The 22,009-nt window shown below is 41.4% G+C and overlaps 1 protein-coding gene across 3 annotated transcripts; it reads right to left on the bottom strand.

Annotated features, from left to right (window-relative positions):
- Positions 1 to 886: 886 nt before the first annotated feature.
- LOC140560907 (receptor activity-modifying protein 1) lies at positions 887 to 14,106 on the bottom strand. 3 transcript variants are annotated; one of them, XM_072685597.1, is made up of 4 exons: positions 14,084 to 14,106; positions 4,092 to 4,164; positions 3,553 to 3,691; positions 887 to 2,044 (listed from the first exon to the last, which is right to left on the bottom strand). In XM_072685597.1, the coding sequence occupies exons 2-4, from the start codon at positions 4,150 to 4,152 to the stop codon at positions 1,795 to 1,797; spliced, it is 450 nt and encodes a 149-aa protein (XP_072541698.1). In that variant the 5' UTR covers positions 4,153 to 4,164; positions 14,084 to 14,106; the 3' UTR covers positions 887 to 1,794. The 3 variants fall into 3 exon arrangements, with proteins under 3 accessions (XP_072541698.1, XP_072541699.1, XP_072541697.1); XM_072685598.1 differs by lacking the exon at positions 14,084 to 14,106 and adding an exon at positions 8,619 to 9,119 and having other exon boundaries at positions 4,092 to 4,161; XM_072685596.1 differs by lacking the exon at positions 14,084 to 14,106 and adding an exon at positions 8,619 to 9,118.
- Positions 14,107 to 22,009: the final 7,903 nt, after the last annotated feature.

Below are 22,009 nucleotides of genomic sequence, written 5' to 3'. Positions count from 1 at the left end.
ATACAAGTGCTGTGCAATTTTTCTCCTTTTTCACTTGTTTACAGCAGGTTCCGCACATGGAAAGTATTTTGGAGGGCAGCCTGTTCGTTTTTTGTTTTTTTTTTAAGTTTGTTTACATGCTGCCTGATAAGGGCATCAAAATCTCTGTTTCTCAATCACAGTCTAGCAGTATTTTCCATTGGAATAACTGGTTTCAAATATGACAAACTGCATGTCAAGCAAAAATAACACACTCGATTTGAAACACATGGACAAGCTAAAGGAACATGAATATTTTTTTTCTTTTTCTTACTAATTTAAAACTGTGAAATAAGTAGAACATAATATAAAATATTTGATTAACAGTGACATCAACACATGCATCAGGTATCTTAGAAAACCTGTTTGGAAAACTGTGCTCCAGACCAGAGCCTTGTCTATGTTTACACAGATCTACTGTCAGTCACAGACACTCCTCCGCAGCACTCCATAATGTCACCTCCCTACTTCACCCTATCTCTGTTTGTTTGGCTAGAACAGCATGGAAAAAGCCAGTAAGTGCCCTGTATGTCTGGGGGGGAAAAAAACAAAAAACGACATGCTGCCAAACATCAGTGTGCTAAAACACAGAGTTTATGTTGGAAGTGCCTTTCCAAAATGGAGAGAAATATCACAATGAAGTTGGATGAAGAATTAGCAATGTTATTAGGATGCAAACACTTAATCTGTATAATGCTCTGAGCTGCTGAGTGACAGATAAATATTTAACAATTAGAAAACTGAGTAAAGTAAAGCTTTATGTGAACCTCCTTTAGAGAAAAATGCAGTATGTAATACTGACTGGCTAACACAGGTAGTGACTGATAAACTCATGAGAGGTCATTAGAAAGAACTATTAGACAGAGAATACGCTCAGCTGTTTTTATTATGAGAACCGTTATGAGCTGAATTCTAGTCAATGTGGAGAGCAGCACGAATCAGGGTAAAATGCTAACACCCTGACACCCCTCAGACACAGGAGTTTAATGCCCGCTCCTGCCAAACACCACTGCTATGCCTGGAAGACTGTAGAGTGCTTGGGTGGCGCACTTAAATGATGAGTCTTTCTAAAAAAGAGATTTAAGAGGCGTGCTTTGTGTTCATGGCCAGAAATGGAAGGTGGGTCCAGAGAGGGAAAAAAATGATGTGACGTTGTTGTGTTCACCTACTGCACAGCTAGAGGTCGTGATTCTTGAATCCTGACTAATGCTGCTTTAAAACACCACATTAAAAGGAATCCCATTTTCAATTCAGAGCCACACCTAAAAATCATGCACATGTGTTTCTGTTATTACTTCTACCACGATTAATTACATTTTGGCTAAAATGTAAGAGTTGGAGCCAGATTTTCAATGAAAAGCAATCAAAGTCAGATTTTGACAGTAGAACTCCTGATCTAATGGGTAGAAAAACTTGGAGGCTTTAGTGCAGTGAAAAACAAATATGGTCTGATGAGTCAGGCAAGGGGACCTGCAAGGGTTTTCACAGGGGACGGTCAGCCTCCATCAGACTTACCTAACTTTTCAACATGCCTGTGTTTATCTTTCCAGAACAGTCCAGTCTCACAAAGGTTCAAAATGTGCTTCTTTTAAAGAACGGCAAACACGACCTAAATACAAAGACAGCCCAGTACCTCGGTAACTGAAGTCTGCAGTCCAGTTTTTTTAACATTGCGTTGGTGAAACACTGGCATAAGTTGCCTAGGTGTTCGTATCTCCACAGCTCCAAGAGCCTCCATTCCAGAGCAAGGTGGGTTGCATGTCATGTCGACACAGTTTACCCAGAAGCTCTGCAGTTTGTACCGGTGTCGTTGAGGTACACGCAGAAGAAGGGCATGAGGAAAGTGATTATGATGCACGGCAGCGTAAGCAGCAGCAGGACGTGCAGGCCGGGGTCCTGCATGAAGAAGCAGAGGGGGAAGTAGGTTTGGTGGAGCTTCAGGAAGATGTCGTTTCTCAGAGAGGGTTCCCCACAAAAGGTGCGGGCCATCGCCTTCCTCACGCAATCGTCCAGTTGGGCGTAGTGCCTGAGGACACAAAGGCAATAGCGGAATTAGGGAGCTTCTCCGCAAACGCAGTGCAAGTACACTGTCCGACCAAACTCTGAGGAACTCATCTTTTCAGAGTTAATTTTTCCTTTTCAGGCAATTATGAAAACATACCTACAGGTTTTGTTGACATCAGGGTTGCCCAGACTTCTATGGTATTTAACAGATGGTCAGTAAGCAACCAGTTGTTTAGAGATCCAGGAAATGTTTGATCTACTACCTTGTGGCCAGGACAAAGGATTCTTCAGGCTTGTTTTACTGATGCACTGATCATGATGTTTTATATTCAATTCTTATTTCTTTACAAACAAATTGTAAATTTGTTGTCTACTTATTTACCTGAAGCTTCCACTCTATGGGCTAAAGGAACACATGAAACTCACTAGCACATTTCCCATGCTTTCTGTTAGCTGCAAAATCAGCCAAAATCAAAATACTAAATTGGACAACTGTTGATTGGACAATTGTTGCAGCCACACCAGTCTTTTGGAGATAAAACTGAGCATCACCAATTTCGATTAAGTGTTCCCTTATTATGAAGAGGAAGACTTGACATTTTCCTTTTGAGAACTACTGTGCCTTCAAAAGAGACTGTGGGTATAGAGAGGGCCTTTGAGAACTAGGCTTCTGGGTTGCTTCTAATCTAAACAAGAAGGTCTAACTCTTTGATCAGGAGTAGAACATAGGACTGAGGAACAGGGAGATGGATTGGTGAATAAAAATGGAAGATAGAGATGGAAAGTTGGGAGGCGAGATGGACGTAAGAAAGGAAAGAAGTGGGGCTTCATGCATGGATCAAATGTGTTTATTATACCATATTCTCAAGGTAGTACTGTCACAAATATGTACTCCAGTGTTCTACAAAATGAATAAACCAGTGTAAATGGTCATTTATTGCAAAGTGGCGTGGTCATTTGTATGATTTCCTTTTTGGAAAGCTAGCCGTCTATGCTAAGCTATTTTTTGATGGGCAGTGCAGACAGTTCTCTTAGCTCACACACATCAGAATGAGCTAATGAGCATGTTAAAAGCTGCCACGTGTCCAAAAGCCTGTGCGTGAGAGAGCTCTACAGCGAAGGTGAGCTGTGTGCTTTGTTAATTTATCAATGTACATACTTGGACTGGTAGCAGAGCATTTCGGGTTTCCACAACATATGAGCTAAATGGCTCAAAATGTGAGTCCAACTTCTGCAGGCAAGAGTTTGGTGGGGCTCTAATTAATTAAATCCTGAACAAAAAAGCACTCCAGGGAAGCTGCGAGCCACTGCGTTCCCATGACTGCAGCCCATAGATCTTGCAGGAGGAGTCTTTAACAGCTAGAAGATTGTTATTTTTAGTCCATCCTCCCCACACCCTCTTCCAGCAGAGAGATGTCATTGTGAGCTCATGGTCCCATCCATAATGCTATTAATGAGAGTGAAGACAGCGAGACTTAGAAGATAGCCTCTATTAAATGCCCACAAAATCTAAACAAAACACGAACACACCCTTTAGTGTTGGGCCAAGGACACTCCTGCTGGTAGTTGCTGGTTGCCATTCTTTGCTTGTACAGTGGTATGCAGTGGTTGTGGATCTCACTGTCAAACGTAGGCCTGTCACATGGAAAATACTTGGCTCCATCCAGCCCTGGGAAAAAGAAGAAAATCAATAATAAAAAAAAATACAATGAGCAGAAAAGTAAACGTGCCCCAAAACACTGGGAAAAAACACCTATTAGATTAGTGCAATAAATTACAGACAGTGGGTGATTTCATGTCTGTGAAAGGCCATTTCCTCTATAAACAAATTACTTTGTGCATAAATCACAGTCCATTACTAAAGGAGGGAAACAGCACTGAAAAACTCCAGCGACTAGCGTGCTGCTTACTGTGGCCGACGTTTAGAACGTGGTTTCAATTATTTTTAGGTGGTATGAAGCCCAACAGCAGAAACACCATTTGAACCAAGAGTCCTCTCTGCTCATCCAACAGATTGGCTCTTACTCTTGGAGCTCATCCGACATTTCCAGCCGTATGTTTGTAATTACCTGTAAACGCTAGGCACATGATTAAAGTGGTAGAAATCATTGAGGTCACGCTGCCCTCCATCCCTCCACGCTTCTAGGGCGAAGAAACAAAGAGGAAAACATCACAGTTAAGAACTTACAGCAGTTACAGGAACCTGATTTGATCTTTTGCCCTTGTTATGTTGCCGTGTGACGTGCATGATGATGGCAAAGTCAGTGTGTGTGTGTATGTGTGTGTGTGTGAGGGGGTGGCGAATTAAGCTTCTGGGTGGTGCAGAGCAGCAATATCTGTGCTGGCCTCATATCGTCATGGGCTTCCTCCAGCTGCTGGCTCCATCACATTTCAAAAGCTTCCCATTTTACTGTGCATTTGATGAGTCTCCCATGCTTCATGATTTATACCTCATGAATAGGCCTGACTTTTATTGACATTGGGAAGATGTGCATTTACTCTTGGCAGGCGGGATTTTATTTGGAAGAGTTTTTCCAAAGCTGTATTTTGAAGCTTAAGGTTCTGAAGTAGACAAAGCGAGATAAATACAACAGATCTCAGCATCTTCTTGTAAATGTGCTGGTTATGTCATAGATATAGTATAGATCAGGATGAATTATGAGTGAATGTGGAGCAGGAGCTAATGTGGGGTAACAGATTTTCTACTTAAATAGACAAGGGTGTTCTGCTGAGCTGTTTATATTGTTATTGCAGTCTTACCCATTTTTGAAGCAAGTCATTACATTAAGTTCACTCTGACGATTGTTTTTTTACCATGAAAGCATTTTTTCATTGATGCTTTTTAGCTACTGAACAAGGGAATATTAGTCCAAAGTACAGCCTCCACACGACGGGGTTAGTTTTACCGCTAAGCCTAAAAGCAAACAATATGAGAATTGTGTATTTTTACACAAATGTTATCAAATAACTGAAGTTCTGGAGGAGAAACATGCCTGAAAGCCCTCCTCCTTCCAATCTAACATCCTATATATTCCATCTCCACCTTCAGTGTCCATGACTGTTTTCACACTGCACCTCCACCACCCCGTCTCCTCCATTTAACTGAGTCATGAATCTCAGAGTCTGCTAATCAGAGGGGGTCTGGGCTTCTAGCTCAAAGGAGAAACCGTCTGAACTCCAGCTCAAAAGTTCTTGGTGTTTCCTTCCTCGTACATTCTCCTCCCTGATTATTACATGCTGATGATACGGGCCTAAAATGTTAAAAGTACATGGGTACTACTTGTTACTACTTGGACAGACAGAAGATATACGCTATATACCTTTTTTCAGAAAACATTTTAGCAGCAAAGATAAAAAATGTATTCATTTAGAAGCATTATTTTTGGTCACAGTTATGACTAATGGAAAACAACAGTCATTAAAGCTCTATTAAAGACCCAATTACATAAAAACAGAAAATTAAATAATAAAATTGATAAACAGTGAACATCAACAATAACAACAATAACAACAAAACAAAGGCTGATTATTAATCCTTTTTTGTTTGCAAGAATGCCCAGCATCTGTCCACTGATTAGTCATACTACAACATACAGTGCATCCTTAAAACACAGTAACTTTTCATTGTACCTTAAACTGAGAAGTTACAGAATGCTACAGACCTGGGCGGACCATTACAGGCAGCCAGGGCATACTTGCGAAAGGGTTAATGTAATGATAGAAATGTTGCCTGTAGTCTTTATAGGATTATCATGTTTTAGCATGTCCAACAGTTCAGACAAAATCAAGCTTTATGAAAGAAAACAATGCATCGTTGGATTATCATCAGCAAATATGAGTCACTGTGTTATCCCACCAGTCACAACTGACTTGGCAAATGTTTACACTTCCAGTGAGTGTGATATAAATGTGGTACATTTTAATAAGTACAATCTTATTAAAATAATAATAGGCCATTTTAAGCTGACAGAGGGCAGTTTCTATATTCTAATATCATTTATTCTTTCTGTAGATGCATCAGTGCAGACATTACGCAGGCTGCACAGGAGGATATTTAAAGAATTACATATTGCATGTATTCTTTTTATTTATTTGAATTAGTACTGTAAAAACCTGTGGTTTAATTTATGGTTGATAAATGACAAATTCACAGAATGAGAAACATGAACAACTGGATAGCTGTCATTCAGCACTGTGGTCAGAAAATAATGTGCCAGTGACACCCAACCACTAGATAAAGTAATTTGATAAATAGATCCTTGCATTTACGTTGGAAATCTGTAAGTTTAATTATATTCAATGAATTGTTTTTGCATACAATTATCAGACATTTTCAGCATGTTACATTTAGCCTCTCTGTCTTTTACAGTTAAACCCTGATAATGTGGGGCACTTCCTCGTGGCTCGACTGTTCGAAAAGAAAAGATGTTCAAAACAAGGTTTCCATTTGTATCACAGATTCTGTCTATCAAAAGATAATCTTACTGAGGTAAGATTCACAATGTGCCCCATTCTCCCGCACAGATTCATCAACGCACAGATAACCTCCAGTAGTAAAAAATAAATAAATAAATAAAAATAAAAATAATGAAATGTGCAAAGTACGTCTAAGGCTCAAATGTTACATACATACACATCCATTTACATATTTGCATACATATGTACATATACACACTCACCTTTCAGGTTCACCTTCCTTCACTCAAGTTTAAAAAACACATACTCTGGAAGCTTCCCTCTTTATCAACTCGTTATAAGATACACCAACCTCGTAGCTCCACCTTGCTGGTGAACAGTCCATCTGTCACCTAGAACACATCCTGAGGTGACTACCACCCAAATCATATCCAATTAAAAGTAGTCTTGTGGTCAGAATCTGACCAGTGTTGAATGAGGTAGAGGGGGGCTGACAGCTTTGAGTGATGCCATAAAGAATAATGTTATTATGGGTGTAAAGGACCTTTTTTGCCACTGTAAAGCTTCTTTGCACTCACACACATCTCTATTGTAAACATGGTTCTTCAATGGAATCGCTCAAAGACTTTTTGTAGAGTAATATGAACAGTATATAGGGGACCTATAGATTAGGCAGACCAGGTATGTGGTCAAAGCAGAAAGTAGAAGTTTGCGTCTATGTACCATAAAAAGCATAAAGAGGATAAAGAGCATTAAATAACACTTACCCAGTCATATCAGAATATTATGACCACCTACCTTTAGTGAGAATAACCACCCTTGGCTCAAATGACACTAGCAAGCCTAGTACCACCTGTCTGAGTAATTGTTCCCCTCTGGCATCAATGGACTGTGGGACACCATTGTTATGCCGCTGGGGGGCACTCAGTGTGCGAGTAGTCAATTTTTGGTAAACCTTCACAATGGTGGCTCTAGAACATCCCACCTGTCGTCTGGTACCCTATCATCATGTCCTTTTGGACAACAGTCAAATCGCTTACTTTGCCCATGACAATTGTTTTGCACTCACTTTGCTACAACTGACTGGTCACATGACATCTGAGTTCATTCCAAATCAGGGGCGGTCATAATATTCTGATATGACCATGACAGTGGGCGAAGGGTGGTAGCATCTCAAGAACCTCTAACTTCTGCCATATAGTGAAGGTGTGCAGAGAATGGACTTCTAGCATATTAAGTGCCTCCTGACGGCATAACAGTGGTGCCCCATGGGACATTGATGCCAGAGGGGAACGACAACTCCGGCGATTGATACAGAGCAATTGACGTGCCTCTGTGGAGCAGTTCACCTCTATAATGAACACCTTTGTTACCTAATACAGTCCATGCTGCAACGTCAAGCCAAGCCAGCTAAGGATGATTATTCCCACTATTAGGAAGGTGGTCATAATATTCTGATATGACTGTGTATTCAACACTGTATTTAGCAAAGTGTAAACACTGTTCATGACTCAGGCATCAGGTCCAGCTTATAATGGCTACTCTGACACTATTACATAAGATGCATTTCTCAAAGTGTTAACACACACACACACATTTATTAGATTTATTAGCAAATTATTAATTTGTTCTTCTGGAGGATCTAAGCCAGCGGTCTTCTGTTGGCATGGTAATAGAAAGACATTCATTTCCCACAGCAGATGGCCATGTGTTTGCTTTGGTTTTACATTTTCTCCATTAATGAATTTATCCCTGGAGACAGTGTTTCTCCACGAGAGCAGCTGTGCAACTACAGGACATTCCTAAAATATATTCCCGAATGGAGAAAACCGAGATGCTGACCTGATGAACGAGGCACAAGCATTAAAAGTCTTGAAAAATACATCAAATATAGAAATGTCTTCTCTTAGACTGCAATGTAATACTGCTTCATTCATCAAAAATAGTTTAAATCACAGCATCTGCTTTATTTCAGCTTCCATTTCAAAATGATGTTGGAAGGTGGAGCTGTTGTTAAATCACCCCTGTCTAGTAAGTGACCGAAATCTGCAATTATGGGATCACCAACAATTTTTTTAATGGACATACATACATGCAATACACTGATCTGTAGCCAAGACATGTTTTTTCCCAACAACATTTAGCAAAGTCCCAAATCATCCTGTTTTTTTCTCACTTACCTTGGCTTGGAATTTCTTCTCACTTTCTACCACCTGTTGAAGACTTTGAAAGGAAGCTGACAGGATCCTCGGAAGCTGCAGTAATGCCGTGGCACTGAGGAGGTACTTGGTGGGAAAGCAGTCACTGAAGCCCTCTGGCAGTCCCTTCTGTTATCAATGGGACTGGGAACTCGCTTTCGCAATTACCAGCCCTGAGCCGCTGGACGTCTGCTTCCTTTCCCATGTCCCTTTGTGGCGATCTCCTTCTTTTCCAGGCATGTTCTAGGCTATAGTTATTCCCAGCTGAATAGGACAATGCGGACCTTTCGCCTTTTTCTATTTTTATAAGCCAATACAAGCAGGAATTGTAAAAGCAAAGACATGCAGGCTCTGTAAAAGGAAGAGAGTAGCTAGCTTCTCCACTACCCAGAAACGTCTATGGATCCGCGGCTTCAACAGCTGTGTTTCAAACACATTTAACAACCTCCTCCTCCTCCCCCCACTTACAAACAGATCCACTCACACACTGATGCTATGTCAGACACTTTGACAAATGAGGACACAAGTGGTAAACATGAGCCTGGTTATGGGAGCTGTGTTGCTTTCACTGGTCTGAAAACCGCTTGGAGGCAACGGCTGCTAACTCGCTAAGGCTTTAGGAAAGTTCAGCATTGCTCTTTTCCCACTCGTGCCATCCCCTGAGCATTAACATCCTATAAATCTGTGCTTTCGGGAGACCTCTCCTTGACCTGCAACTCTCTGAGGGGGTGGGGGGTTCAGAGGAGTGTGTATGTTTGTGTGATGTTGATGTGGGAGAGTTTGGATGTGGACAAGCATGCATGTTCGAGTGTGTGTAGTAAAAACACTTTGCGAACTGTGTTAGATGGAATTTGAGTGAAATTACAGAGAAAATCAGAGTGCCAGATCATGCAGGGCACTTCCTGGAATCCCTTTCATAATACTTTCCCTAAACTCTGCGCATGAAACATTCTGACAAGGCTGTGGCCAAGCCCTCGAGCAAGTAGAGCAAGCATCCTGCCTTTTGTCTCTCCCTCTTTTTCTCTCCTCCTGCAAGTCAAAGGCCCTTGAACTAAGCTTAGGCAAAGAAATGTAGGCTGTTTACAGAAGTAGCCCTTAAATATCTGTGCCAAAGAAGTGGACGGAAAGAATTAGTTACGTGAGCTCATTTTAAAGCATTGAACAGAAAAAGGTTACCCTAAGGAGTTTACATCACTCACAAGACTCACAAGTGTTATCCTAAGCAATGAAAATGTCAACCCTTTTCTGGTTAAGATGACAGATTTTGTGACTGTATTATAAAGACAATGAGAAAACTGTGACATTTCAGACATCTGCTGTGGAATAAAAGTAGAATGTGACATTCTTATCATTTCTGCAGAAGTTTCTGTTCATTCATTCCTTTTTAGAAGCTCCATAATGGAGAAATCTGTGGTGCCGCTGTTTTCTCTTTTTTCTTCGAGTACATGTCAAGCTGGGTTGTGTGCATTTGGCAAATCAGTGCCACCAGTGGACAGGAGCTCCTTGTGGATCGAGCAAATTAAGAATATAAGATATTATAGCAATACCAAAAATCAGATCTTTAAGGCCCATCATGACCCTACAGGGGTCATAAGACTGTCAGAAAGTCGGTCTTTAGAAATCTCTATAAAGGTCTGGGAATCCTGCCCCTGAATAACTGAATAACTACAGTTTAAGGGGCTAGGCCTTGTGTTGACCTTTCTTGGCAGCACAAATTTCATTTGAATAAGAAATGAAATTAAATAAAATTGTTTGAAATGGTTTTCAATGAAAACAAAACAAAAGGGCTTGTGTAGACTAAACCACAAAGAGATTATGGGCATCTGGATGCTTTGAAAAATCATTCTGCGCTTGTGTGTCACGCTAGTGCAACATTAATGCTAATACATTTCTTGGGGTACACTTTTGCCGTATATGTCCAGATTTACATTGTAAACATTGGGATATTGTTGCAATACCAGGCACCAGATCCTTAAAACACTGACCCTCTAGGATCACCATACTTCCATGTGCCATATTGTTATATCTGTGGACATGATTTCAGACATGACTTCAGAGCATTCATAACTCAATTTATGATCGAGTGTGACATGATCGTTGGTGGCAGACGGGCTTGTTTCAGCATTTCTAGATCTGCTGATATTTTTTTAACAACTGTTGCTGGAGTTTACTCAGTAGAACAAGAATGAAAAAAGCATCCAGTGGAAGGCAGCTCTATAGACGGAAACGCCTTGTTGTTAAGACAAATCAGTGCACAATGTCTAGACAGGTCCAAGCTGACAGCAATTCTATGGTAACGATAAGTCTACAGCAATGATTGGGCTACAACAGCAGAAGACCACATCACTTCCACTTCTTCTGTCACCCTGTCTGTGCCCTTTTGCTTTGTTTCTTGCTTGGTTTTCCTGCTGTCAGCTTGTATTGGGTTTCCCCATGTGCTCTTTAGCACATGGCTTTGTTTGCGTCTCCTCTGTGGGCTCCGCCCTTGCCCTGCCTTGTCATCAGTCTCCCTCAGGTCTCTCCCATTGTTAGTCCTTCCCTGTCTGTAACTCTTGTCAGGTGTTCCTCATTAGTGTCTCTGTATACACACCCCTTTGTTTCAGTATTCTTTGGGCTTGTCTAGTGTGGTTTCTTTGGCAGTTCATGGTATGATAGCCTGGTCTAGTTTGTTAGTTTGGTTCTCTTCCTGTGTTTGTTTTTGTATCTAGCTCTTGTTTATTTTGTATCCTGCTTTCCCTTGTTTTGTTTAATTTCTTAATAAATTTCTACTTGTGTTTACGTCCGCCTCCACCTCCAAGCCATCAACCGCGAAAAACTGAGAGAGCAAAAAGAGGCCACATTTGGTATTTGTATACGTGCTTAGTAAGTGTATATATACTATAAAATTGTGGAAAGCCAATGATGTATCCTGCATTGCTGCTTTAATCACTTTCCATTGACTATGTGCATATTAAAACACAGGGCCCTGTCTTACACCCTGCGCAAGGCGCATCGCGATGCTCAATGCTATCTTACACCCCTCCAACAGTCTATATCTACGCTGATGGGCATGGTGGTCTCAAAATGAGGTGTGTACAGGTACATTTCTGCAGTATTGCTATCTTGACAATGGAAAACACAAGTGCACCACTGACTGAAAACAACCTAGGCAGACGTCAACAGTCAGACATTTGTTGCTATCTTGGCAGTGAATCGTCAGCACATGCGTGTATAGCCCAGCACTCGTACATCCCCACTTTGCCATTGAAATAGCAATCCGCCAAAGTGGACCGCACCTGGCTCTTAAAGGGAATGACAAGTGACACGCTGATTGGATTATTGTGTGATACGCCCAAAACACACCCATGAATAATTAAGAGACGTTTCGAAACGTGCAATGTGTACTTTTTTTACAAAGACACACTGACGCCCTAAATCAAACAGCACAGTCTGCAGTTGACGGCTTACCTAAAGACTGCTAAAATGGGGCCTATGGTGTTAAAAGGGTTAAAGGGCAGACATGCAAAGCCTGACCTACTCTTCAGCCCAGGCCACCTTAAGATGTCCTGGTTTTCAGAATGACTCAGTATGAAGCTTGTTAACCAGTCACAAAGCAGTACTAGGTTATAGGGGTCATAAGACTGTCAGAGGGCTGGTCTTTAATAACCTCTATGAAGGTTTGGGAATCCTGCCCCTGAATAACTTTGTCTACAGTATAAGAGACTGGGCCCTATGTTGACCTTTCTTTGAATAACTGAAATGAAATTAAATAAAATGGTTTGAAATGATTTCCAATGAAAACAAAACAAAAGGGCTTGTGTAGACTAAACCACAAAGGTCATTTTGGGCATCTAGATGCTTTGGAAAGACATTCTGTGCTTGAGTGTCACGCTAGTGGAACATTTTTTTGCATAGCAAGGCAGAGAGAGGTGAGCCAGGTTTAGCCATCAATGGAAAGGTTTTCTGAGGGAATAAAACTCCAGTCATGTATTTCAGAGAAAGAATGGCAACAGGCAAAAAGCTGACAGCACACCACATCTCCTCCTTCACTGATGCAGGACCACCACCACACTCCAGTGGAACTCCTCTGAGGACTCCTCAAGAGGCCTCCTCTGTTGTGGTTCTTCTTGGATCCCACAACAGAGGAGACTTGTATTGTTTCCTTAAAGCTAAGCAGCAGTTAAAGTGGAGTCGGGAGCCGTTGCCCAGGCCCATCGTCTCATCCATTTAAATTCGGTCCTGGGCTTTTGAGCGGCCAAATGATCCTCCGTTATGCTCGCTTCAGTAGCATTTGAGCTTGAGCGATAGACGTGCTCGACAGTGTGCGGTGGTGCTCTATTTAATTTGCTTTGACGAGACAACCGCTTGAAAGATGGGCCTCTTTAAAAGCTGTGAAAAATACCTTTCACCACCATCTGATGCCTTTTTCCCCCTCCCTGAGTGTAAAATTGAATGTTTCTGTGATTTAGCTAATGTACATCCATCTCGAGTTGCCAAGCAACATACACATAATATAATCACAATCCATTTGTAAGGGGAGACATTTCCAAGAGTGCTGGTAAGAAAACATTTCCATTTCAACCAAAATGCAGGTGTAATCCTGTTAGCCACTGAACAAACAGGCAGGCTGGGTCCACGTTCAGAGCTTTTGTGATCCTGAACGTGCTGTTTGTACAGCGTGTCTCATGTCTGGAATGGAAACGCGAATTTTACATAGTAAAATAGTAGACACTGAGAGAAAAAAGCCATCGTTGGAGCCACATGCATAAGGCCCATGAGGCCCAAATGGCTTTGTATGAGTTATATAGCCAGAACTGTAAATGGCCCTTTGATGTGGGCAGTTGCCACATTGTCCTCAAGGGTCCGACGTGCAGTCATTTGAGTGAAATGAATAGTTTGGAGGCTTTAGGGGAACTTGATGACTGCTGTGGAAAATTGCAGAGCGTATCCAGGTGTGAAACCCTAAAATGAAGCAGCTCTTCCACACACACAGACACACTCACACACACACCATCTCATTACAGAATGCACATGCTTACTCGTCTGAGACGGAGACGAGATGACACCATTGGAAATGGGCTCCATGAATCAGCATAGGAGAAAGTGCCAGTAGAGTTGGCAGTTTCTTCCATGTTAGCTCATGGGATGTAATTCTCTAGAGCTCTGGCCTCTCCAGGGTACATGGAGCCAAGAGAATTGGCAACAGGACTGGGGAGGAGTCACCATGGCTGGTTCAGCAGCCCAAATCTGATTTTTTTTAACAAAATTTCACATTATCTTTTTAATGTGACCTATATCTGGCATTCGTCTGAACAGTTCACGCTCCTAAACTGATGTGGAAGATAGCAATATTTCATGTGAAGGTTCGGTTTTATCTACACCACCATTATAGGAGCTATCAAGTTCGAGTTCTAGTGGCTAACAGCTGGGCTTATCACTGAGAATGAGTCGCTGTAAAAACTGCTTACCCCGTCATGGTCAGTTCTTTGGTTTGCTTCCTCAGCTTCCACATCCTACTGTGCCTGCGTTCGGCCATTTCTTTAGGAATTGTATTCAAACAGGGAGTGGTTGTGATATCTGCCTTGAAATTTAGTTTGAACAGAGACATCACCTCAGATGTAGATGTAGATTTGCTAGTTGTTTACAGAACTCTCAAGGTGGTCAAGTTGTAAATGGAGTGAGCATTTGATTGTGATACCACAGTTGCCCCATCCCCACTCAAAACTCTGGACATTCAGGGTTACTCTTACTTGTAATGTGGTAACTCTTAACTCTCTAACAGGTTCATATTTACCTGTCTAAGTCCAGATAAACAGGACCCCAGCCCACAAAGAAATTGTTGAAAAGACATTGAAAAGTCTTTGAAAAGACAGCCTTGCAAGACATCTCAACAATGTTACATTTTTTTTGGTTGAAAACTGAAAGGTGATAAGCTTAGGTTGTTGAATATACGCCCTCTACGTCAGTCACTTTAATGCAGTTAGTTTGACTTTTGAGTGATCCAGCTAGCTACTGTGGCAAGCCATGTTTTAAATAAATATCCATTAATTCTCATCATTACTCATTCATATTTCATTATTATCAGTAATAAAAATAAAACAACAGTGATAATGTTAACAATGTAGAGAAAGACAAATGTAGGTTTACTTACATTTTCACGGATGTATTAGTGCTGAATGTGCTCTGAAACAGGAACCATCTTGGAATAAATTTGGGCCAGATCAGATGAGCTACACACAGTCCAATTTTCAACAACTATTTTGGGGCTAACAAAGGCCATGAGGGACCAGATTTAGCCAAGACAATGTCTGGTGCTAGGTGATGTCCTCAGTAAGAAAGGCCAACATTTTCTTCATTTCTAGATCACGTACAAAATACACTTCTGTAAGATTTGTCCTCTCTGAAAGGTAAAAACACAAAAGCTTCATAAAATCGGTCTGGTTTGCCATCCATGCAGTGTTGCTTTTGCTCAGAAAGCATGCAGGATAGCATGCAGGGTGGATTTGCACCCTGTGGTGTGCAGATTAACTTTTCCTTGAACTTGTGTTTACATTTCGCATACAAAGGGACTGTTTCCAACTCTTCTTTAGGTTGTCATAGACTCAAATTGAGCATCTGCTTTGATTTTGATACTGCCTACAAACCTAAAAAATGACAGTTAACTTGCAATGCTATTGACAGTTAAAACACAATTACTCATTGGCAACACTGAATGTGGAGACACCTAAAATAATGAATGGAAAACCTTCAAAAAAAAAAGAAAAAGTGTGCCACATTTTCAGCCATGAGAAAAATCCAATGCAACACTTGTAGGCAGTAAACAGCTACTCTATAGGTCAGTGAAACGCTGTGCAGTCTTAAAGTCAAGCTGCAGTGAATACTGGCACCCTGCACAGGCCCAGAGACCTCAAAACCCTCTTCAGGACCCTTTTCCGGGAAACACTCCTGCAGGTGGCAGCTCGAGACAAAAACACTGCATCGGCCTGCTGTTCAAGTACTACACACTGCTTCATGAAAAACCTCCTCAACAATGTAAGGTCTGTCCTGCCACTCTCCAAAGTGCCTGAGAAAGAGGATGTCCAGACAATTCCCCACACTCAGCAAAATTATTTATATCCGGATACAATAAGGCAACTGTGTACTTTGGCATGACGGAGAGGTCACTCTGGTTCCATGCCCAGTTCAAAGTTGGCTGAATTGCCACAGCAAAAATTATGTCAAAGCAATTACTCTGCGTTGGGGAAGGATAATTACTGGAGAATTATGTGCGGTTGGTGTAGCATAGTGGGTAACAACACCATGGTCCCCATGGCAGACTGGGGTTCGATTCCTCAGCTGGACAAACACAACATGCTACACCAATAAGAGTCCTTGGGCAAGAATCCTAACTCTAGCCAACTTGTGTAGCATGAAACGTTAGTCACTTAGGGTTAGAATGTCAGCCAAATGCTGTTAGTAACAATGACGCATTCAGAGTTTCTCATCTGTCTGAAAAAATATTTTATGTTACTTGAGTGCTGAATAGGAAACGACAGACACAGTATGAATACCAATCAGCTGTTTGGAACAAGAAAGAGAAAACTGGTGAGCTTAGTAACTATAAAGGGGCCAGCAGGCCAAGAAAAAAACTTTACTGCTGATGACATTCTCAACATTCTTAACCACAGGAGGCAGGGGTGGATTTGTCAATTATTAGTGTTCATAGAAGACTTCATAACCAGCAATACAGAGGCTATACAGCAAGATGGAAAGCACTAGTTAGCCATTGAAATTGGACAATAAGGTTACAATTTGTTAAAAATATTTAAAAGACCATCTCCAGATTTTTAGACAGATGCCAGGGATGGTAAGAGCAAAAGGTCTGGAAAAGGTCTAAAGCATACTACCTCATCTGTGAAACATGGTGGTAGGAGTGCAATGGCATTGGCCTGTATGGTTACAACAAGTGCAGGCTGACTTATCTTCACTGATGATGTAACTGCTGAAGGCAGCAGCAAAATAAATTCTGAGATGTACAAAAAACATCTTGGGTGTCACTTGCCATTCCCTTAAAGAGCCAGGTGCAGTCTGACTTTGGCGGATTGCTATTTCAATGGCTCACACCGGAGTTGTGCGAGCTTTAGGAACACGCCAGTGTTGACAATTTACCGCCAAGAAAGCAACGAACATCTGACTGTTGACGTCTCCTTAGGTTGTTTTTTAGTCAGTGGTGCACCTGTGTTTTGCCAAGATAACAATACGCCAGAAATTTACCTGAACACACCTCATTTTGAGACCACCACGCCCTTCGGCATAGATATATTCACAAGCACCGGTGCTATTTAAACAATGCAGGAGCATTGGGCAATGAGCATTGGGTTGCGAGGGTGTACGATAGGACCCCTGAAGTGCTTAAGTCAGGAAACTGCCTCCAAACTCATGGACAGTGTATATTTGGGAACACAATGATCAAAAATATACTGCCAAAACAACAAATGAGTTTTTCAAAGATAAAAAATGGAACCTCCTGGACTGGTCAGTCACCTGATCTGAATCTCATTGAGCATGGCTTTTTCTCACTTTTTCTCCCAATTTGGTACTGCCAAATAACCCACCCATCCGCAGCTCCTCCTGCTCCCGACACTACAAAGGTAAAGACTTCACATGTCCCCTCCAATACATGGGATGCCAGCCGCCGCCTCTTTTTATACTGCTGCCGATGCAGCATCACCAGGCAGCCGACACACTCTGAGGAAATCGCCGGGTCCCCAGCTCCACCACATCAGCTAACAGATGCCTGTGTTGGCCAACATCATTATAAGAGAGTGACGAGGGGAGAGAGTACCATCTACACACCTCACACTCCGGTCACTGATGGAAAAGTAGGATTTAAACTTGTGACCCCCGGGCCATTGTGGTAGCGCATTAGACCACTGAACCACGGAACGTCCTTAGACGTGCCTTTTTAATATGTACAAAAAAACCTCCCAAACCTTATGACTTTTTATGTATAAAAAGTGCCGTTTTTACATTAAGTCAAGTCAAGTCAGATTTATTTGTATAGCACTTTTTACAACTGTTGTCGTCACAAAGCAGCTTTACATAAATAGTGATTAATAAAAGACAGAGACAAAGAAGAAAGAAGAAAATAACGTAAGACATGATTACAAGCCAACATTATAATACTACAATATATCAAAATATTTGACTTCAAATGTAGAGCTTGAAGCACAAATGTAGCACAGTACTCAAAACAGGACAGCATATCAGCGATGTTAAAATAACCGCTTTTAGAATTCACTGTTCGTCACAGCGAGGTCACGGAGGAAGATGCAAAAGTGCTTTTTTCCCATGCTCTAAGGCCAGCCAGTGTTGAGGAAGTGTCCTGTCAGACATTACATCACCACTCAGTCGAAGATGGCCCAAACGTCAGCCTTTGCTCTGCCACATGGCTTAGCGCTGGGTAACCTAGACTTTACCCATGGGTCACAAGCAGGAAGCTTGTTAAGCATGGAAAAGAGTAAGAGCACTTTTTCCCCCATGTTCACTTGCCTCGTGCTCTGTGAGAGTCACACAAGTGGTCCTGTGCCCTCTTGCCAGACCGCTCAACCCTTGGGTATCTTCACAACGACTTTTGGCTCGCCTGCTTGGGCTGAAACCGATCATGGAATATTTTAGCAAAGACCAAACAGGAAACTTGTTTTAGGCACTTGCTTCAGGAGCTATATTTAGCCTGAATAAATGCTGCATATCGGAAGTAGTTCCATGCCATTTCTGTGGTCATCTATGTACAGTTTATGTTTATTCACCTGGGTGGTGGGAATTTCTCCAGTATTTTGGAAAACACTCAACTTGGCCACAAGGGTGGTTGAGAGTTAGAACTGCGCAGCTTCTAAACCCACCCCACTCTGTTCGCTCTGTCTCTCACTCTGATATATGGGACAAAGGCCATAATGCATTCATCTTCCAGCAAGAACAAATTTACAATAGGACTGTTAGCCTCAGTTAAAGCTCTCTCCCAATTAGCAGAGGCCAGGTTGCAGTTAGTCCAAAATCTACAATTATAGCCGTGTGTAAGAGACAGAACTAAAGTAAGCAACTTCATACTAGTCCACTAATCCGTCCTGACAACTTCTACAACTGGGAGAAAAAAGACTCCATGTCCATGTTCTGTGTCTACAAGGCAGGGAGGCTGGCACCTTCTCAAAGAGTTTCATCAAAGCTGACTTTGAAAATAAACTTGTCAAACTTCTCTTGTTCACAGTTTCTAAACAGTGAGACAAGCTTCTGTGGTCATACAGACTTCCATCAAATGAGAGAAGGCCCACAAAACAAAGTCATTTTCATCTCCATGTGCCTGTGTGTGGGCAGCGATTCCAACACTCATAAATCAACAAAGAACTTCTCCAAGGCAACTGTGAGAAACAAGCATCGTGCACAGGTTGAAGGAAAATTCCTGTTTTTCTCCAAAACCATGTTTTCCCAGTGTTTGAAGCTGCTCCTCCATGTGTTTAAAGTACGATTACCAACTGCAAATGCACTGGAAAAAATGACATCCTAAAGTAAAATCATCCTAAATCTAGTTGATGCATCTATTAATGATAACAATCTCAATTTGTAACTGCTGTAAAATGTGTTAGATTATTAAGATAAGATAATTCAACTTATTTATAAACGTTTTCATGTACATCCTTTTATCTAGTGGCATTGGTATTCTGTGGATAGATCGTTTTGCTTGCTTGATTACAAAATAAAAAGCCTTGGAATTAGCATAATGATCTGCCAAAAGAATAAACCAATTCAGACAAGTAAAGTATGAGTATTATTATAATCTTATTTAATATTTAATAAAAAATATTAAATATTAAATAATTCTTACAACACTCTCACGTCAGCTTTCGGTCAGCATTCTTCCCAAAACCTGAGAAGGTTACCTGTGTTCTAAAAACCTGAGAAAGCATTCAAATAAACCTAAAGTGAGAACAGATGGGAATACTGCGTTGCTACTTTAGCATTACTGTGTATCCGCCTACATCCATGGCTCTTTCCCCTCAAGATTAAACAGTCTCATTTTAATGGAGAGCAAGCACCACCAGTCAACACCAGCACACCACTAACCCTTCTAACCAATAGGCCACACACTAAAGCCAGGTATACGCAGTGTGATTTTGGACATCTTTGGTGATAACTTACTGCACGTCTGAATTGTTTGCCAGGTATGGAGAATGCCTGAGATTTATACACTAATGCTGGATGAAAGTTGTCTGTCTGACCGACATGCTGTGCACATGAAACTCAGTCCATAGGCCGAGTTCTTTCTACATACAAGAACTAGTTCAGGAGAATTTGGCACCCTGTATGGCACCCGGTGTGCTAACTTGTGCCATGCTGTGCACAAATGAAGGACGAAAAGGAAATGGATCCACAAGTGGCTGGAAAGACGTGGACAATACAGTTTATTAATTTTTGCTGAGAGAATTTGAGGTAAACCAAGACTTGACAGCTTGTGTATTGGGGTCTCCAAAACCTTTTTAACTGGCTGTGTATGATCTGTGACTCACAGACAGAAGAAATGTTCAGTATCTATATGTGTGTAACTGTCTATAACTAATACAATCTACAACGGGCAGAAATCTCTCCCATCAGCTCACTCTAAGCTCAATTGGACAGTCAATTGGGCATCGCTTCTCACACTACACGTGAAATGTGAACTGATTAAACCAAAATTTGGGCCAATCCTGAAATTCAGTCAGGAAAGATGGCGAGCCTGTTAAATAACATACCCCATAGCATTCCCACATTAAGGTCAGTTTCCTTACCCTGCTTTATGGAATGTAAACATTACTTACATGACATGACATTCCCTACATAGCTGACTCATGTTGTTTCAAATACACATCAGTCAGTCTTACACAAATAACAGTTCAGATGCACATATTTTTAGCCATAAGCTATCCCATATATCTGGGGAATGCAGTAGATCAGAGGTTCTTAGATCCGGTTCTGGGGAAAACTGTCCTACCCCTATCCCTGCCATCTCTTCTGGGTTTGCTATGTCTCATAAACCTGCCCTAACTATCTCTACTATGTCTCGGTATACTGTAGCTACTGGTGACTCTGAAACTACACTCAGCATTTAGCATCATAACATGCCTACAAATGATTGAATATTTAATAGAACCTACTCTGAACGTACCAGACAATTCTGATGGGCATTAGAAATGTTTATTCAGCTTTTGTATCTTGCATTATAGCTACTGTTAGCTTTAAGCTCAAAATATCTCCATGAGCATGCTATAGGGAACTGACTGAGGCAGATAGCAATGGTTTCTAAGCAGATTGAAGAATAAAGGTATTTGTAGGGGAGCTTGATGTAGAGCCTGCCACGCTCAAGCATTTGCCGCCACAACGCACCTGATACAACTCTGGAAGGACTTGATAATTACTGAATCTAGGCTGAATCAGATCTGTTGGAAAAATACATGAGCTTGTCCTGGCTAGTTCATCTCCTGGGAGCTGAGAATTCCTAGAGTAGACTGGGTGGTAGTGTCTTCCCTAGTGTTTCCTAAATATCCTGGAGGCCCAGCTGCACTTCAGAGGTTCATGCTTTTTCTCATCAAACGTGACTGATCCAGTCCAAGAAAATCTGCAACACATTTGCTGGAGCAGGGAATACACTCTTAAAAACAAAGTAGCCTAAATGGTTATTGGCTTGGGCTCTCTAGAAATGCTCAAAAACTGTTGTTGGTATAACATCTTTACAATCTGTTGAGGTTCTTTGAACTTTAAAAAGGTTCTTCACACCCTCACACATCTCTTTTATAACAGTAGTTCTTCAGAGGAGCCCACAGCAGACTGGTGACTACCACCACCAGTCTTGTAGCTCACTAGCCTTGCACAGGTTAAGTGATAAATACTTGAGTAATAGTGCTTTGTGGCTGTGACTGTACTTCCAACATTATGTAGCAGTTCTACTTTAAAATAACAGTTTCACAATCACTTTCATAGTACAGTGACTTAGAATGGTGCCTCAGACTTTTTTGCACGATGTAACTTTGGGGGAGCTGCACAAGACCTCTTGCAGGCTGTGTATTGTGCATAACCAGCAACCAACACTTTGAACATTTCAGAAAATACTTGTACTCATCTAAAGACGATTTTTACTCTGTATATACATATAATCACAATCACACTGCATGTAGAATGTCAGCCGACTAAAATTCTGTCAGCCAAGACCAAATCCAGCGAAAATAAAATTTTATTATTATATTAAATTAGTCATATAAATTAAAAGTGTCATAGACAGGCGGCAGGCCTGTCAAAGGGCCGCAACGCTGCTACTGCACTATGTAACTTTGGAGGAACTGTGCGAGACCTCTTGCAGACTGTGTATTGTGCATAACCGGAGTCAATTT

The sequence above is a fragment of the Salminus brasiliensis genome, chromosome 8, assembly GCF_030463535.1.
Source record: "Salminus brasiliensis chromosome 8, fSalBra1.hap2, whole genome shotgun sequence".
Lineage (NCBI taxonomy): Eukaryota > Metazoa > Chordata > Actinopteri > Characiformes > Bryconidae > Salminus > Salminus brasiliensis.
The sequence above is the reverse complement of the archived record's forward strand: the minus strand, read 5'-3'. Positions and strand labels throughout refer to the sequence as shown.

Excerpts from the sequence above, each read along its gene's own strand:
- LOC140560907 (XM_072685597.1), bottom strand. The coding sequence starts at position 4,152 with ATGGAGGGCAGCGTGACCTCAATGATTTCTACCACTTTAATCATGTGC. Across the intron at positions 3,692-4,091 it reads CATGTGCCTAGCGTTTACAG|GGCTGGATGGAGCCAAGTAT; the intron begins GTAATTACAAAC and ends TCTTTTTCCCAG. Across the intron at positions 2,045-3,552 it reads CCTTGGCCCAACACTAAAGG|GCACTACGCCCAACTGGACG; the intron begins GTGTGTTCGTGT and ends TTGTGTCCTCAG.